The 19,787-nt window shown below is 49.6% G+C and overlaps 1 protein-coding gene across 1 annotated transcript in view; it reads right to left on the reverse strand.

The window, feature by feature from the left end:
* Positions 1–1,677: 1,677 nt before the first annotated feature.
* Positions 1,678–19,787, reverse strand: part of MAML3 (mastermind like transcriptional coactivator 3) — a 252,041-nt gene continuing 233,931 nt past the window's right edge. The window contains exons 3-5 of the mRNA XM_075708946.1: positions 8,276–8,527; positions 6,019–6,106; positions 1,678–2,669 (exon numbers count right to left, since the gene is read on the reverse strand). Of these exons, the coding sequence (XP_075565061.1) occupies positions 1,678–2,669; positions 6,019–6,106; positions 8,276–8,527 (1,332 nt within the window). The remainder of the gene's footprint in view (positions 2,670–6,018; positions 6,107–8,275; positions 8,528–19,787) is intronic.

Here is a 19,787-nt window from a genome sequence, read left to right on the forward strand (position 1 = left end):
AGTTGCACATTAGAGACGCTTTCTCTACGGAGCACGCCTTATGGCTCACAGAGGCCAGCATTAGGCCAGAGGTCCCCAAACTTTTTGGACCGTGGATCACGTTAACATTTTTTATGCACCACTGATAAGCAGCTCTCAGCTGAAAACACAAGAAAGGTGATAGGTTTTGGAGGACAGCTTACCTCAGCCTCAGGCTGCAGCTTGGGAACCGCTGCTTTAGACATTCAGAACGGCTGGCGTCGCAATATTGTGCAAGACGTATCACAGCCTCATTACAGTGCGGCTCACGACTGGTCCACACAGTAGAGAGAGCGATACGTCGCTATTACCTAAAAGCTTATTTGGGCAGCCCCAGGTTTGTAGTAACTACATCAATTATTTTACCTATTCATGAATGATCTTTATGGTAGTCCTTCATTGGCTCCTGTTCTTCAAACACTGCGGTGAATTTTACGCCAGCAAACCAGAGAGATGAGACCAAACATCTGTTTAAAACTGAAGATCGGGTTGCATGTAACATCATACCGAGAGCCCAGACACTCCAGGGTAACACTATCTGCCAACCTTGCGCTTTTCCAGAGGAGAGGAGAAACTCATTCGGCCTGCCGAACCCTCCCTGTGCGTTTTCTCATGCCTGTGTTCTCCTCCCCTGCCTACCCCTTTGGGCAGTTGTTGCTCTCCTGAAAAACAGTGCAGCCAGCTCCCCTTGCTTTACACTGAAGGACAGGAGGGGAAGGAAGTGACCTGAAAACATACCGGGGAGGGAGGAGAGACAAGGACCCGCTTAGGACCTATGCTGATGTCTCTTGGTACCTCTGAGCCCTTCACCACCCTTCCTAGCGGCTGTTCTGCACCCCAGGCAGCAGCCACGTGCCCAAGTGCTCTGAGAGGGAAGCGCTATTGCAAGTCCCAAGGGGACTACATAGCTCGTTAAGTTAACCCACCCACCTAGGCCGTCTCCAGCAGCCAGTCCCGTAATCAAACTGTCCTCACCGCACTGCCGAATTTATGGTCTCCTACACTTTTATTGGATTTTAATCACTCGCGCAGTGAAAATGGTGACCTCCCTGTGACTGTTTAGGTTTGTCACGTGTGTGCCGCACGTTCCCTTGTGACAGCCCAGAGCCGGCCCCGTGGGCCTGGCCGTGGCTCACTGAGACCTGCTTACCCCCAGGGTTAAGCCCGCTTCTGACCAGGGCCTGTGCAATCGCCCGCGGACGTCTTTAGGCTTTGCTCCCAGCTGTCTTCATCTGCTCCCCTGAAAGTTGCAGTGTTTACAGTTACATGAGGTGGGAGATAGCGGGACCACCCCATACCACTGTGCAATGAAGCCTCGTTTCAGTGGGGAAAGACCAAATTTTCCCAACCAAAGGCATCACCTGGCTTTTCCAGTTTCCCCATCCTGCCCCCCACATACACACAGAGCGGGTGCTGCCAAGCAACGGAGATTGCTTGGTGGAAGTCTTGGGATGCCGATATTTTCATCGTCCCCTGAATCTTCCAAAGTTGGCTACAGATCAGCTCAGTTTGCACGATTAAAAACAAAAGAAAACAAAATAACCCCAAACCAAACCAATTCAAACAAAAAACCGACAATCCACGGATGGGGAGAACATCCAACTCTCTCTTTTCTTTTTTCAAACGCAACAACCAAAGCCCCAGACTATACAAGCCCATTCACTGGGGGTTTCCAAACAACTCGTCAAGTTCCTGTATCCACTCATCCCCTGGTCCGCTCTTAATGATGGAGTCCACAAGGTCTGCGCCCTCTGCTAAAGTGGAGAATGACCCCCCTGCTCCTTCGTTACTGTAGTTGTAAGATATGTCCTGAGTGGGATTCCTCTCGTAGGCCTGGCCTTGGCTGCTCGGAGCAAAGTTACCACCTGGCATTTGCTGCGTCGGGGGCTGACTAAAGCCAGACATCGTGGGGACCCCTTGGCTTATTGCAGGCATTACCATCGGCCTGGCCTGGCCGGCTCCTTGTTGCCCGGGTAGTGGTTGCAGCAGCTGTCTCCCCATCGCTGGGTTCAGGGCTCTCACTGTTCCACTCGTGTCCACAACTGTCTGATTAAGCCCCTGTGGGAAATGTTGCTTGGACAGCCGTGGCTGCCCAGACTGCATCGGGTACGTTGTGCCATTATTGAAGGGCCCCATTTCACCGCTAGTCCTTCCAGGTATACCTTGTAAGCCTCGCTGCTGCCAGTTTTGTGTTCCTTGAGGGACAGTCCCCATCAGGTTTTGAAGACGTGGTGCTTGTGGCCTGGGTAAGACCTGGCCCACAGGTCCTTTCATCTGCTGCTGATGCTGGGGAAGAGCAGAGTTTACCAGCATGTTCTGACCAAAACTGCCAACCATTCCCACCGCTTGTCCAGAGGCAGGCTGCCTCGTTCCCTGGCCTGCGTTATGTGCCATGTTCATGCCGCTTTGGTTTGGGTGCTGCAACATTTGGCTCATCCCTGTGCTCATACTGTACATTCCCGGCTGGCTGGAAGAGGCGTTGCTGTAAGGAGCCATGCCCATGTCCGACTGGCCTGCGGTCGTGGGCAGCGTGCTCGGGTTCTGGGAGGGACCCATTGCCATCATGCTCGCGTTCTGGGCCATCATTCGCGATGTCCTCATGCTCTGGAGTGCTGCTTGGTTTCTCACAGCTGCTATATCCTGGGGAGAACCTACACCAAAAAGGAAGGAAGGTAAGAAAAAAACACAACGCTGTAAATCTTAATGAACGAGTCTTTGCATAAGAGAGAATCTGTAGGAGCTTTCTGCATCACAGTAGGATTTCAGATTTCTGTGCTTTCTGAGTGAAGAAATTATGGTTTCACGGGAAGGCTAGCAGAGAGCTAGAAGGTTATCCGCCCTTGGGAGATGTGCTTGCTGCCTAACGTTAGTTGCATTTCAGAGATTATGTGTTCCCCACCTCACTCTGGCTCCAGCCTCTGTCCTGAGCTGCCAGGTCCCCTCTCCTTGAAGGTGAGAGTCAACGCAGCTCAAGCGCTACCCTAAACAGGACTCGCTGACCGTGTTACGTATTCAATTGGTGAAGCGGGACACTGCTCAGCAGAGAATACCATCAATGCAGATGAGCAGCCTGATTTCTCTTAAGGCCTAAAATGAGGCTGGCAAGCTTAAAAGGCCAATAATTTACTCACTAAGTAATTACTCAATTATGACAACTTTGGGATGTGCACCCAAAGGGATTCCTGGCTTCAGATTCTTGAAGAATCGAGGCAACACGATTGCATGCGTCATGCGTGATTACAGCCGTGGTTGCCTCCCTGATGATAACCTACTCAGGTGCCCAAGCTAGACAGCACAGGAGCTGCAGGGCTACAATCGGCCTGCCTTTCTCTTGCTTCGCTACGACCAGAGACTACATTTTCAAGAAGTGACCTGGGAGTCAAAGTCCCCTTTCAAAAGTAAATGTGTTTCTTTTCCTGTGTATTTTTCCCTGAGACCAGCAATAACGTGCACCCTCCTCCATGAAAAATATTCATCCCTAGGACTTCAAAGTTGCATTCGCACTGTGATTCCGTAGCACTTTTCTTCAGATAAGCCTAATTCAGCTTCTAGCAAGTGAACGAGGAAGCTTCCACTGGTCATCTTCAACGGCAGCAAAGCAGCTGAACTTCAGTTTACCATTTGAAGCTCTCTTTTAAATATCTCCATTGTCTTTCAAAAGTAAGCCTTGAAAATGGAAATGTCAGGCTCAGAAGGCCAATCAATTTTTTAATAGCTCAGGAGGCATAAATGAATGGATTTTCTATATCATTGTTACTGATTAAGTCTATGGAAGGAAGAAAAATTGTTTTTTGTGGACATTTAAAGCAGGGAGAGTGTATTAGTGAATCGATATTATAAGCACGTTTTACTCCACCTTAGGCCAGTGATGGGAAACCAGAAAATCCTAACCTTGTTAAATTCCACACGGTGGCAGATAACTGAACCATGCTTTTGTCTTCCTTCCAGGGGTGGGGGGAGCTATTGATTTCTGGGAAGCCAATATGCTTCTGTATTTACTATCTTTATTTAAAAACAATTACCGGAGCTCTGATTATGCCATGGGTTCATTGTGGTTTTGAGTCACTACCGTACCGAACTAAATGCAAGGCTCTGCAAGTGAAGCTCCAAGAGTATGAGGCACACAATTACTCCCAGCTCAAACATTATTGAATGCAAGACGTAAATATAAAATGGTTGCTTTAAGAGTCATGAACTGAACAACAAAATCTGGATGTTCCTAAATCAGCACCTATCTGTTGGCCCTCAGGGGCAGACAACATACCTGAGCATCCGTGGAAAATAGAGAATACTGGGCCCCGTTATTTACGTTGGCTTGCTTTCCGTAAGAAATAGGTATGAATAAAGGAAGTGTCACTTCTATAGTTTTGCACATAATGCAGAGGATGGCTACATCTCCTTTTTGCTGCAGCAGGATAAGCTTCTGGAGGATGCTTTTAGCTCCAATGTATAGATAAATGAAACATTTTGTAGCACGAAGAGAGACCATCTGGATCTCACTTGAACAGGGCAAATATAGTAGCAGCTTTTACTTTATCCACGCTATCAAACCGTTTTCTTAATGATTGGCACTGGGGTCCCCTTGATTTTTCTTAATTTAGATCACCTCCTCCTCCTCCCATGATTAGAAGCAGTCTCTTTTTACAATGACTCCAGCAAGTGCTTAAGATACAGATAACGTTAAAAACTTACTTAATGTATCTTTAGCTATTTTTTAATTGAAAATAGCAGTTGAAAACCTCCAAAGGAGTCAGTACCAGCAAGTGGTTTGCGTACTACTTTCGTTAACTACCCTGCTTGGCATAAGAGACAGGAGATCAGACAAGGAGTAGTTAAAAGAGAGATGCAACAGATTTTAAGATTTTGGGCCACCTTCTGGTCTCATTTACACATAACCTACTGCACTGGATTACATTCTTGTGACTAAATAGGAAAAATGGTGAAATATTTATACTTAAAGTAGCTCATTTATGAAAATTAATTCCTTGCTCTATCAGATTAGCCTAAACTCTCTTCTCCATTTCTTTTAAATAATACATATGAAGGCAAGGTTTCAAAGAAGCATTAACGCAGAAAGATTTTACACATGCATCTCAATGTATGGCAGTGCACACACATACATTTTGATTTTGCAAATGAATTATTGGGGGAAAAAAATCATTTCATACAGAATTTATGCTGCCAAGGAGAAAAATGAGAAGGCGATTAGAAGGAGCCACCCTGATATATACCAGCAGAAGATCTGGCTGCCTGTTCACTTCCTGGGTACGAGAAGTGCAATATGCTTGCCTCCCTTGTTTTCTGTTACATGACACTATCACAAATACACAGCGCAAGTGCATGTTCGTTCCATGTCTATTTAGAATCTGTGGTTAGTGAAGACATTCAGCTGATGCTTTGCACCTAAAAAGCTCAGAATTAACTTATTTTCCTAAGCCAAAATTATTGTACTTATAGTCTTCAGTTATCTGCGAGCATGTCGAAATAATACTTGCTTTTTTGAGGTCATTAAAAAAAATCTCCATTTACATCTCAGCTATTTCACTGTGTTTCCCACACCTGACATTTGTCAGTCACTTCTCCAGATAAGGATGACCTCTTTGAACTTCTCTGCTCATCAAATTAGATAAAGTGGGGAATGAAGAGGGGTAAAACCTAGATACACTGAGAGACACTAGCTGGAAAAATAAAGCATAATGAGAGTGGAGGCAAACAATATAAATCTATAGAATCCAGACGTCAAAGAGGCAAAACAAACGCCAAATAAAAAATGCAGCTTTTGCTGAGGGAAGCAGAAAAGAAATTAGAAACTTAACTAAATACACAAACCTGGGCATTCCCCTTTGGTAAAATATACAACATGTGCAAGTGTGCAACAGCCTGTCTTCTTCTTCTGGCACACTGCTTAAACCCTGGTCTTCACGAAACGTGTGAACTTTCACGTGCCCACTACAGGGACATACATTGACTCCAATATAGGAAAAAGAATTTGCCTTTTACCTTGGAACTGGTTGACCTGTTGCACTGGATATGGGCTCCGCTGTTGCTGCAGATGCTGCCGAGGCAAATGTGACTGCTGCTGCAACTGCTGAAAATGAATGAGGGAAAGAAAGCAGAAGAGAAAAAGATGATTAATTAATCAGTGAGCTGAGAAAGGGGCTGGTGGCAAAAGTACTGCAGCAGAACTGCAGCGTTTCTTATCTAGCAAGCTGTTCTGGAGAGACAAGCAGAGTCGTTTGAAGAGTCCTCCTGAGAGCACTTGGGCTACTCAGCACACGGACTCCTTTTGGTTCCAAAAGGAATAAGCGCTGAGGCTAACATCATTTCTCCTTACTTACAATCACTTCATCTCGACCTCTACAGTGCGAACTTAACTGTCTTCAGGCTGAAAGGAGAGGGAGGGATATGAAATAACTTTGCTCACCTAGGTCTAAGGGCAACTGTAGCCGCACACCCTTTCCTTCCCCCAGCCCTGCCAAGGTCTAGAGGTTTGGTACGAGACTTTCCTCCACCTCTGCACTCAAAACACTCAGCTGCAGGGAGTATTGCATCTGGACCTGAGCACCATGGTCTAGGACCATTCCCGAGCCAAACCAGAAATGGCTACTAAGGCACGTTTCCTCTTGTCCTTCAGTGAATGATATTTGGGGAGCAGGTGATTGCAAAATGCCTCCCTCCCTTGATCCAGCCCACTCTGCTCCTCTGTGGTTATTTTCTATGAATATTCTTACATCTAAAACAGAATCAAGGGCTGATTATAAAAACAGAGAGTGTGTTTACCAGAGCTTTCAAAGCCTAGGGTATACTTGACTAAGCACTCACTGAACGGACATGCCTTGGTGCTTCATCTGCATCTGTACAAACACTGTGTCCAAAACGAAGGACGTGTAATGAAGGTAAGAGAATGGCCAAGATGGGAAAGAAGCAACTATTAATCCCTGTGTTCATAAATACGCGTTACAAACTATCAAAAAGATAAAGGGAACTTTGTTAGGCACAAAACAGCCAAAAGCTACGAGCCTGAGGACTGCGACTTCCTCACTTTTCATCTATGCCAGCACATATGACAGCCTCAGCCTTGTGGTTTTTCAACACTTTTAGGCTTGCTTTCAGCAGCCAAGCCTGGCTCTTGGGTTTATGTATTTAAATTAGCCTAATCCGTGATGGGGGGACATTACTCCATCCTCACTCTTCTGCACATGTTCACCCCTAAACCAATTCATACATCTTTATCCTGAATATTTCTAGGAGCATCCTTCCTGTTCACTGGGGGTGAATTTTTCTGTTTCTCAGGAGGACCATGAGAAGAGGGGAAGGCTATCAGTATTTCTGCGGTTACACAACATGTGCAAGTCCTAACGCAAATTAAAGCAGACCCCAGGTCTTAAACTGTGTTTCCCCAACACGAGAGGTGAAGCCAAGCTTAAAGCAGCTACTGACCTATCAGAACATCATCTAGGTAACGTTAGGGGATCTCAAGTTTAAACTTGGGTATGAGCTTATAGGAACCAAACAGTGTGACTTTCCACTGACGTTTTCCTGGGTTGCTTTTAAACTACAGCTAAGTTAAACACGCATAAGACATCGCCATTCAGACTGGATGATTTAACATCTGTATTGCAAAGCGCAAGAGCTCCAGAAGCCAGGTGAGAGGCTCCAGTGCAGCAGCTCCACACTGCCACTGCGAGAGGGAGTTTCACTGTTCTCCCACTTCAGCCTCTGGTTCCCCCCTTGATGCTGCCTCTCCCTTGTGCTGACATAATTGCTCATGCTGGTATGTGATAAACCAGATTAAGGAATCGATCTGGGTAAACACTAACTTTTTTTCTTTTCTAGGTTACTGTTAACGCACGGCAATTCTTTGTTCCAGATCACTGCACGGCTGTACATAGCTTTTACCAGCTCAAGGCCACAGTCAGAGGTAGGGGAGAGCCCCAGCAACTGTAACTGTATCAGAGTCTGCTTCTGCCAGCGTAAATGCACCATGAGATACCAGGTCAAAAGCTAACTTTTCCAGTGTGCAAAATCCCATGTGACTGTCAAGCCCACCGCTGGGAACATGGATAATATTTGCCAAGCTAGCGGTAAGACTGACGCAGATGCATCTTCTTTGGTAACCATAGCTGAAATATCACAATAGGAGCCACAGAGAGAGAACTACCCAATGTAGAAGGAAGGGCTGGTGTTGCACTGTCCCTAGCACTCATGCTCTCATACCAGCGTGCGCTGCAGTGCCCAGGACAAATGGGTACTGTACCTGCTCTGCTAGGATCTGCTGCTGCTGCTGCTGCTGCTGCCGTTGCTCTCTTAAAAACTGTTGTTTCTGCTGCTCTATCACGTGGAGCTGGGCTCTCTGCTCGATCAGCATCTGCTTCATGATGGCCGCTTGAGGTTGGTTTCCTAGGAAGGGACCCCCAGAGCTCGTGCCTGTGACCACGCTGCTGGAGCCCGGTGGGACGGAAGGCTGCATAGGCCCCGTGGTCCGAGACAATCCCACTTGATGCTGCTCCTGTGCGAAGAGAGAGAGAAGGCCTCATTACTCAGGGTGCTCCACGGGCAAGGGAAATTACGGCTCATTAACAAGAAGCGTTGAGTCTATGGGTGAAGACTGGCACTTGAAGAAAGTACGAGTCCTTGGAAAGATGCTTGTGGCTTGTGACCAAGCCAGGGGCTGTTCCCCGCGGGGAGCAGGTGGCAGGTTCCTCGTCTCTCCTGGAGTTCAAAGCCCCCTCAGATAAAGCAAGAGCGCTTTACAATTCATTAATAATAAAATAATGAAGTTGTGTACTAGGTTTATTTTCATTCAGGATATGTAACTTCCGAGGCACGTTTTTCCAAACTTTTCCTCCCTCGTCATGGAGACGAGAAATAGATTTTTCTCTCTATTTCCCCTTCTCCACAATGGCAGTTTCACAGAGTCCTCTGGAGCGAGGAGCCAAGCCTTTAGGCGGACACGACGAATAGCAGGAGCCGGCAGCATTAATTCCCCCTATATTGCACCAGAACCTCAGGGTTTAACCACATAATGCGTTTATTTAAGGTTTCCATCCCGCAGCAATAGACCAAAAGCGTGTAGCTGAAAGGATGCAGGGCACGTGATGCCACGGACACCTTCTCCTAAACCCACCCTGCTTTCTCTTCATGTTTCTAATCCAATTTGCTGCCTTTTAGCGCTGAGAAAACGAAGCGATAGAAGGCCGGGGGGGAAATCTCACACACACGCACACACACACACACACACCCCGCTCCGCCGGCCCTGCCCCGGGCTGCCAGGGGGCCAGGCAGCCCTCCCGCCCCGCGGCGAGCCCCCGGCCGCTCCCCCGGCGGGGGGCCGGCGTTTTGGCGAGCCCCGGGTCCCCCCCCCCCGGCCCCCGCTGCTGCCGCCGGGCCCGGGGAGCCGCGGCCGCCGATGCCACCGCCCGCCGGCAGGTGCCGCTGCCCGCCCGCGGCCGGCGCGGCCGCTCCCCGCTGCGGGTCGGGGGGGGGCCGGGAGCGGCGGGACCCCCCCGCCGGCAGCAGCGGGGCGGCCGTGCGACGGCGGGGAGCCTTCACGGGGGGGCTGCAGCGGTACCCAGGGCTTAATAACGCCTTAAAACCTGCCCCGCCGCGGGTGGGTGCCGCTGAGCCTCCCGGCAACCCCGGGCTCTGCCCCCTGCGTGAGCTGCCCCTGCGACAGAGCAAGGGGCGACCGAGCCGCACTGCGGGGGAGCCCGCAGCAGGGCCTGTGCCCTGGGCCCCGCTCCCGGCCTGTGCTCAGCCTGCGTGGGCGACCCGCAGCCCCGGAGCCCGCACCCCTCGCCGCGGGGCTGGCTCCAGGCCGGCGGGCAGCCTGCCATCGCTCCCGCACCCAGCTCTGCACCCGCAGAGACCAGTAACGCTGCAGTGAGCTCAGGCTGGCTTCCCCTAAGACAAAAAAAGGTGGAAGAGTTGCTCCGCAGGGCAGGACCACCTTTCATCAACTATTGGGAAAGCCGCTCGCGCATGCCGGCGTGTGGTGGTACCGGCGCTCTTCACCTCTGCTGCCCCAAATAAGCCGGAGTAACGGCCTTAGCATTTGCTCATTAGAGCCTCTTTAATTGTTTTAGAGAGATGGGTACTCATTCAAAACCACTAAGCTGGTGGAAAGGACCTATATCACTTTAGCATCCCTTGTGCAAAAATCATGCCAGGGTGAGGTTTAGATTCATCTGCTCCATTGACGGTTTGAGTTAGGGCAATGACTGTGTGATTGGGAACGTATAGAAAAGTAATCTTACGACACCCACCCCAACCCTGTCAATGAAAGGGTTAAAATCAATGCTGGAGTGTAGCTTGGGAAATTAGGATCAGCCTTTCTGCGTGAAGGTCAGGTTTTCAAGGACCCTTCTGAGGAAGTAACAAGAAAATACAGTTTGTCCACACCTCTGTTTTGCACAGATAGTCCCTGAAGGGCTCTCTGCTGAGAGGCAGCTCTCCGGTATTTAGGTTCTTTCTCTTCCCACTTCTTCCCCAGTCCCGCCTCACGCTGCACTTTCCAACCCGGTCGAGCGTCGTCCCTGTGGCACGGTGAGGGCGAGGGCTGCGGCAGGCGCTGGGGCTTCCCCGAGCCGGGGTCAGGGATCCGCACCCGCCAAGGATCCCCCAGCTGCTCTTGCACCCAGCCCTTTCACCCGGCCCTGAGGGTGAGCTCCCGCTTTCTTTGCCTGGGGGGGACACAGACACGAGCTGTCTCCAGCAGAGCTGACGGTAAAGGCTTTTTCCTGCCACCCCCTGGCCCTCCCCCTACTTCTGATGAAGTCATCAAGCTACAGATTGCATAACTGATGCACAGGACTATCTTGTGTTATACTGGGAGACGGGCCAACTGCTTCCATTTATAGACAAAAGCAATGCCACGCTGCCAAATAATGGAGCCTTTGCTGCAGCCACTACAAGGAAAAAGAAAAGGGGGTGAAAAAACCTGGGAGCCAAAGGACACGCTGTGACGTGACATCAGTCGGAGCTTCCTCCGCCGAGCCTCAGCGCACAGCTGCCTTCGGGGCTGCAGCCCAAGTCCTCACTGCATCACCTTCAAAGCAATCTTACTACAGAACTACTGTCCTGGCTCTTACACACACACAGGTCCGGCTGTGGGACGTGTTCACCCCATGGTAATGCCGCAGAAGGCAGTCTACTCCGTATCGAACTACATTAGAAGTTAATTCCGGAGTTTAAAAAGGAAGATAGCTTTGAAAGGAGCCCCACCAGCTGACATGAGCCCTGTGCACTGCGCAGCAGCTGGAGGAAATACAAAGATTAGCATAAAGGTGTCACTTCCAGTCTTGTGTGTTTAGTCATTTCGAGGTACAAGAGTTTACCTACTCATAGTGAAAATTTGCTGTTTCCAGTTTTAATAACAGGTTTAAAGCCAGGCCTTCTTCACAAGCCAGAATACCACCCTCCCACCTGGAATATTTCTTCTCCTTTCCTTTTTTTTTTTGGCAAAAGCTCTTCCCAACCAATGATGAAAGGCCCTGCTGACATCACCGGGAGCAGCCCTGGGTTGTGTGTCCCGAAAACAGGAGCACAGCCCAGGGGAAAGGTCTTGGCGGGCAGGAAGATGTTCCCTAGCGCCTGGGAGCAGAGCTCTTATCCCAGAGCACCCCTGCAGCCGGCACTGCTGCTGTTCACCGCCGAGGGGTCGTACGGCCCTGCCCAGTCCGGGCAGCGGCGCGGGGCCACGTGGGCTTCTGGCCACGGGTGTGCACAGCCGCCCTCCTTCCACGTTCCCTCTGGAGGTCCGGCATGGAGGTGAAACCTGGAAGTGGGCTGGGGGGTACACGCATGTGGCTGAGAACTGGTGATGAAAGAAGCAATGCTGGGCTCTACACGGCTGCCTCTTACAAACCATGCCTGCTCCAGGCCCAGGTGCAGTCTCACCACAGGAGCCGAGCACCGAGTCAAGCAACTCGGGCTAGGTGCGGCACTTACACAGTTACAGAGCTTCAAAACCAAACTCATCCAAGCTTCACTGACAACGCTCTTCGCTCCTGCGCTGCCTGCCAGCTCCCTCATCCTGCTACTGCACCCTGAGCCTTCCTGCCCCTAAACCTCCTGCTCCTCCTCCTCATTCCTCAGGCCATCCCTTTCTCCTTCCTACACCCTCTGCATTTTCCTTTCTCCACCAACCGGCACTGCTGCCTCTTCGCTCTCCAGACACCCTCATCAGCACCCTGGCTCACCAGCTCCTGGCTGCACATCACCTCCACGGCTGACAGCGCCGGTGCCTGGCGGCCCATGCCCACAGCCTGACTCAGGCTGCCACCGCTCCGGAGGGATCCCCCCGGGGATCCGCAGCAGCAAGGGGACAACCCAGCTCCTTCCCCCGAGGCCCTGCGCTCACGTGCGTGCGGGCACGTGCATACAGGCGTGCCCTGTATGGGTGTAGGCACGCAGTCCCTGAAAAGAGTGACGAGATGTCCTGGAATGGGAAACACGTGCTGCATTCTCAGCCTGTCTCTCACCAGCTTGTTACCTCTGGGAAGATGGTACAGTGTGACCTGTGATCTTCACTCTGGCTATTTTCAACAACACCCAAAGCCACTGTGTGCTACTCGCGGGCTGCAAACAGCTCTCTCCTGATACTGGTAACTCGTGCAGAGTTACACGCGCTCCAGCCGGGAACAGGGAAGCTGCAGCTCCGCCACAAGGTCCTCACCGAGGGGCAGGCGAAGCCGAGAGGCCGGTTACGTGAGGGCGGGCGATGCCAAGGCCTCTGCCCCTGACTCGGCCGTGCCACAGAGCAAGTTCAAACACCCGTGCTGGCCCCGGCTAAGCCTCCCAGGGACCCTGCCGGGACACCTCCTGTCTCTGCATCCTCAGCCACCCGCTTTTAAAGCGGCCCAGGGACAGAATTGAGTGCTCGGCTCCTGGGAGCAAAACCAGGTATTGAAAGAGCCAAGCTGCCGTTTGCGGAGCCAAAAAAGAGCCACAATTTCCAAATGGTCAGCATAACACATCTGGACAGGTTTTTACAGTTGCAGAGCACCCAGTAAGATCAACTTGTGTAGCAATCTGGCTGCTTAGTTAACGCCTACATGGGAGTTGCCCTCTGTTGATAATCTGATCCTTAGTTAAGCAACAGGAGGGTAAATCCTGTGTCCTCCCAGTGTATTTCCAGGGATCTACTGGAGTGAGGGGATCCTCCACAGGAGTTCAGGGGTGATATGTATGCATTTACTTACAGTTATGCACATTAAACATAAGTGACTTTAAAAAGAGCACGATGGGTGGTGGAAAAGGTATTTTCCTCTTTGTCTCAAATCTTACATGCCTCTTCGTTATCATGCAGTGATTTATTTCTTCTGTATGTCATTCAATCTCCCAACTACAGCTAAAAGCAATCACACAATTTTCTTTCAGAACAAGCAGAATGACCACCAGCCGATGCTCCCAGGGCCGGGCAGCTGGGTGTGGGTAAGCGCAGGCAGGGACTGGCCAAGCCTACTCAGCGGCCCTGCCTGCACAACCCGATGATCAGAGCCCTCGGACATGGAGAGCTGGCTCTGCTCCTGCTGAAGGCCAGGGGGGCAGAGCAGGACCCCAGGGAAAAGGGGGCTGTTCCAGGCAACTGCCGGCAGAAATCGACGGAGGATGGGTACTCCACATCTGGGAACAAAGCGTTTCCCAAAAAGCTGAGGGAAGCAGAGACTTGAAAGGAAGGTCTTAATGTGCGAAACGGTCAATCAGCCATGAGCTCGCTGTGCCGTTCTGTAGTATGTGAACTAATGCAATCCTTGAATATACAAAGAGCGGAAGAGCAAATAGAAGCCAGGAGGTGGCTTATCCTGCATACTGCTTTAGAAGAACGATACTAGAAAAACGTATACAATCAGACATCTACATTTTAGAGTCAGAGCAGAAAAAGAAGACACACAAATGATTTGAGGCAGAAAGTGTCTGCCAGTGAGTGACTTAAAGAGCTCAATCCATTTAGCTTACCACAAAGAAAACTGAGAGATGCTTTGACCGTAGCATATAAAAATACCTTCACGAGGGAAGAAATCCTTTAAAGAGTTCTTTTATCCAGTGAAGAAGGCAAAACCAGATACAAGGGCTAGAAGCTGAAGACAGATTCAAATCAGAAAGAAGAATCAGATTTTTACACTATTATTTCATTACCCATCAGAAATGGCAGATCTCCACGTTTTGATGTCTTCAAGGATGGCAGCCTTTCTGGATAAACACAACTCAGCGGTGCGATTGAACGGCCTGCGATGTACGAGACAGAACAGCATTGTCTGCCCTTACCGCCACACGGCGCTCAGCTCCCGGCACCCGCAGAGGCACCCGGCCCTCCTGGCCAGGCGGGTGCTAGGCTGATGGGCACTACTCCTTTCTCCTGGGCTCTTGGGTACTGCCTGCATGTGCGTGTATATATGCTAAAAAAGGGGGTCTCCAACCTATTGCTGGGATCAAAAATATTACTCCATTTCCATATACTATGTCACAGTAAAACATCATCTCTACCCAGTGTTTGCAGAGCAGCCTGCAAGCACGTTCCTCTATTCCCCCAGAAATATTTCTATTAAATTCCTTGTAATGTTGTTACTTATTGTGTCTGGCAGGGATCTTAATTCCTCTCTCTAAATCAGGCTGCCCAAAGCAAAGCCACCTTTCGCAGAATGGTACCATCTGACAGACTAAGGGAATTACAAATCCATTCATTTCAGACTTTTTTTTTTTTTTTTTTGCCTTGAAAGAGCCAGCGTACAGGACAAATGGACGGAATATGCCGGTTTACAACTCCGACTCCGGCAGCAGGCTCTGCAGAGCAGATTGCTTCACCTATTTCCCCTGTCATCCAGTCTCAGGGAGGGGCTACAAACCTCTCCTCTCTCCCCGGGCCCCCGGTTGCCATGGTCTTTCATATAGTATCTGAGCGAACAAGATCCCTCTGACGTTTGACACCAGACCTCTGCATGCAGCCAATTTGTTTTCCTTTCACCTCCCTTCGCCTGCATCTCTCCTCCCCGTGTTTTCGATACAGTTTATTCTTTCCACAGAGCAAACAGGATCTGTCAGACTAGTGCTTCCGTGTATTTTTGTTTGTTCATCAGACAGGCTCATTTTTTCCTTTCTGGTGACAAAGTAGATAACAAAGGGTTCTAAAACGAGCAACTGTTTCTCTAATGCCATTTAAGAGCTGAAGACCGTCAGAAGTCCGTCTCAAAGACTGTGAGGCAGAAGGGGTTGTCGTTTTACCGGGTGGCACCAGAAGCCCTGCCTCCCCGTGTACCCACTTCTGCTTCAGCACCGTGGTTTGACTCCACAAATCCCGAGCAGTGCTGGTGGGATTCAGAAATGCAACGTTTCAACAGAATGCTATTGAACTTCAACCAGCGTAATTAAAACATGCTCATTTCTTCTTTTACAAATAACAACTCTGGTGTTTTCTCCCCTCCCCCAAGAAAGAAACCTTTGCAGGGGAAAAATCACTCCTGCTTTTCAGTTTTGTTTATCCTCGGTTTCACCAGCTAGTTCCAAGGTATGGAGCGTAATGATATAACGGTTGGGTTTGTGCACTGAGGAAGAACTGTTCATTTATCTCAAATTACTAGTTGCCTTGTAATTGCAATTTTTTATTGGTCGTATTATTTTTAGGAGAAAAAAATGGATCAGCCCAAATTAAACCCAAAATAGCCTCTTTACATACATCTCTTAAAAAAAGGGAGAAACAAGTATACAAATATAAAAATATTTGTCAAGTGTAAAAGTAAGATGAGCTCTTTGTTTTTGCTTTAATGAGTTCCAAGTCCTGGCTCAAGTAAAGTCTTGGTAGTGCTAGGTTAATGGCTGGACTGGATGATCTCAAAGGTCTTTTCCAACCTAAATGATTCTGTGATTCTCTTGCAAGGCTACGGTTATCACCTCGTACCTGTTGGGTCACCTATGGGACGTGAACCTCGCGGACCCGGGCAAGTCCCCATGGCTAGGCCCATACACGCTGCGTATGGCAGGGGCTAGTGACCGTGCTACCAGCTGGCCCGGAGGAGCCGAGTGCTGAGCAGGCACAGAGCCCTTGCGACTGCGGCAGGCCTGGAGGCAGCCGGGGCCGCTTCTGATGCTCCCACCCAGCCCCTGCAACGGGAATGAATCCGCCCGCTCTGCAATCTCACCCGCTCTTGAGCCGTTTGCACCAGTGTTCATGCTCCAGTGAAACGGTATTTTACATAATTTTCTTGCAGGAGTGAACTAATGGGGTTAATCAAGCCATTAATTTGACCCGCAGAGGGAACGGCTGCACAGACAAGTTTCTGTGAGGCAAGCCCAGGTGTGGTTTTACAGCGTATCGGTTACTCAGAGGTTACTCCCACGTACGGCTCCCACCCCGGAGTGTGGAGCAGCCCTCCTTTCCCTCAAGAGCAGCCACCTGGCATTAGTGGCTCGGGGCATGAGGTCTGAGGGGGCTGCCGATGTGCCACAAAGCCAGCCCCTAACCGGCCTCTTGGCACCGTCGCTGCAGCCGTGCTCTCCAACCCCTGCCCGCAGCCACGGCACTGATTTCCAAGCTCCTGAGCAGGGCTGGCGGCAGGGCGGGAAGGAGGGCAAGGATTTGAAGAAACACCAAGTGCCCAACCTTATATTTTATGCATATTATGAAGGCTGTAATTACTCCCCTCAAAGACTGCTGCGTGAAGCTGTGCCATCATGGCATTTCACAGCGTGCCCTACCACACTGAAAGCAAGCAGCAACCTTCGGGAAGCAAAAAGCAGGAGGAGAGAGTTGAAGAGCCAGCCCACACAATAGCTTTTCCACACCCTGTCCCTGCTGCCTTCTACCACAGGCATAGCTGAGGACCTTCAAAAGTACAAATCAGGCCACTCCAGAGGAGCTGTGACTGCCCTCTCGGTGCCAGCTTGGCCCTGTCTTGAGAAATTTCCCGGGGCTTCGGAAGCTGGTCTGGGAGCAAAGCGGAGCAAGAACTGAGCTCATGGGGGCAGCTGGACCCCGAAGCCGGTGCCTGTTAGAAATTCTCCTGCTAAAGGCTTTAGCTTTAATCAATGCCCAGTTCGAGTCCATCCTGGAGCAGGAGGGCGGAAAGCTAATGTGAAGTGTAAGGATAATCACAGCTAGAGAGCCCCCGGGAAGGGGGAGAGAAGAAAAATGGAAGATGAAAGCAGGCAAATGGTTTAAACAAACAGTCGCACAGGGCCAATGAAAAGGGGGAACAGAGGGAAAATGACACAATAAAAATAAATGCTCTAAGAGAAAGAAAAGCTTCTAGCACATGCAGGGAAAAATGTGGGGCCTGGAAAAAGCAAAAGTATGAGGAAAAGATGCTCTAATGGAGCTCTCTAGCAGCAAACACTAACCCATTTCCAGGCAACCCCTTTCCTTCTAATGGCCCAAGCCTGTACCACATTATCACCTTGTACCCCATGGAGTTCGCCGGTTGTTGCGGTATTTCACAGAGCCTGGCTCTAGCTCAAGCCTGGCAGAAGCTGCCTGAAGTCTCCTGCGGACAACGGCAGAGGTTTTGTTTGTTTTTTTTTTTTACTCTAGGTGAAATTTTGTTAAATTTCCCCTTGGTTGTTTTGTTTGAGCATAAACAAAAAGTATTTTTCACACTTAAGGGCGTTTTTCAGATCCTTTTCTCTGTGCTGTGATAAATGAAATCCCTTTCATTTTTAGAAATTCAAACTTGGCACTTGTGTAGCTCCTCAGCGAGCAGCATGTAATTTGCCAAGCCTGAAAGAATCCTGGCTGAGAAATAAACACAGTGGGCCATATGCTCTCCTTCCCATACGCAGAAGGCACCTTACCTCAAAAATTGGGAAGAGGCTGCAATTGCCCCATGTCATTGCTTCTGCCAAGGCAAAAAAAAAAAAAAAAAAAAAAAAAATCCAGAGAAAAATTTAGAGCAAAGGTTTGGGGCTCTCCACAAAGCAGCCCTCTCTCTGCATGCCTCCAGGGACCTCTCCTGCACTGTCACTGACTGTGTCGCTGGCTTCTGGCCTGGCAGAAATGCGGTGAGGGGTCAGGGAGCGCGTATGCCACGTCTCTGGGGCTCACAGTAAAGCTGCATTATCTTTATCGGTATTTCCTGGCACAGCTTGCTTTGCAAGTGAACGATCTGCAGAGCACAACTGTTCCTTTAATACTGCTCTTTTCTAGCTCATTCACATCGTGCCCCCATGGGAGGAAGATCAGACATCAGAAGGACTTGGGCGAAGTGAGGACTTCTTTCTGCTCCATGTCCGTAAGAAACACGGAGGGAGAGCGTGCCACATACATGCAGTACCTCAGTCTTCTGGTGGGCTTGGGCAGATGATGAGTGTGACTGATAAAAGCAGCAAAGCAGACACATTGGTGCTTATGAGGAATGGTCATCTGTACAAATTCATGCATAAATTCCATGATCTTCCTCTGTCTGACACCAGCTTCAAAGAGTTGGAATAACTCCCTTGTCTTTGGTTACAGGCGCTTGTTTATGCAGCCTCTCTGCAGGTGGTATTTCAGTCTAAAATCGAGAGCCAAGTGCTTCCAAAAGGTAGCCGGCAAGACCAAGGGAAGTGGTCTTCCACTGCAGCTGTGCAGCAAAGCACGTTATCTTTGCTGTGGTTTCAAATAACTAGCTGCTGCTACGCGGAGGTGGCTGGGATGGCACACCAGGTCTGTGATTTCACGAGCTAGTTCTTTTAACATCCTTGAATCCAGGCTACCCAGATCACTTAGTTCCAGCACTTGGAACTCTTTTGGTTTTTCTTCCACCCTGGACATGGTCTTTGTGTTTCCATTAGCCACCTGGCCTTTGTTTTGACATTCAGTCTTATTAGCCCCAGTGAAAACTGAGATGAGGTATTCTGATTTGGGCTATGCCTAGGTTGTCTTTAACCTTGACATGCTCTTCATGGCATGGTTCCTCCCTTCTCTCTGAGGTCTCCTTTACTTATATGACTAAGGAAAACTCCACTATTGAATTAATTTCTTTTGCAAGGCCTAACTCAGCTCGGCTTTTGGCAGTACTGACTTCATCCCTAGACTTCCAGGTCTCTAAGGCATGGCTTCCTTTGCTGATCAAACCCGTATTTGCACCTTCTGAGGCTTTCTGGATATCCTTGATGTCTTCTGAGACAACTACTTATCTCTTAAGCTTTAAACTTTTCTTTTTTAACTTCCTCCATACCATGAATGCTTTTTTGCCTCCTCCTATCCTTCCATCTTCCTAGTGCACACTCGTGTTCACCAGCTTAACTAGCCCTCACAGCTGCAACCCCCGCTGCCTTCTCACAGCCTTTGACTCACTCCTCAAGCCCTGCCTTCTCCTGTCTTCGCTGGAGACAAGTCTTTGCACAGGATTGTGTTGATCTCTCCCATGAGAGACTTAAAGCAAGACGTGATCTCCCCTCTCCCGCCGCGTGCTTTCCTTTGCGTCCTGCCCAGCTCTCCCCTCCTGGCCACAGAAGCGGTGGCCTCGTCAGTGGTCCCCAGCCCCTCTGCTTGCCCTGGCGACCTCACTGCATCCTGTCTTCTCATCTCTCTTGCCACCATCTGCCTTCTCCTCCTTTATATCTCGCTCTCCTCTCGCTCCTTCCCCTCGCAGCATAAGCATGCTTTATCTTTGTGCTTTTAAAAAAAAAAAAAAAAATCCAAACAACACTTGACTCCAAGTGACTGTCCAGCCCTCACCCTATCTCTCTTCTTACTGTCATCTCTAAGCTTATCGAGTGTGCTGCCTATGATTTATATGATTTAGACTGAATTTAGTCTCCATCTCCAACATAGATTCTTTTCCAAAGAGGTTTTC

Source organism: Pelecanus crispus, chromosome 4, assembly GCF_030463565.1.
Source record: "Pelecanus crispus isolate bPelCri1 chromosome 4, bPelCri1.pri, whole genome shotgun sequence".
Taxonomy (NCBI): domain Eukaryota; kingdom Metazoa; phylum Chordata; class Aves; order Pelecaniformes; family Pelecanidae; genus Pelecanus; species Pelecanus crispus.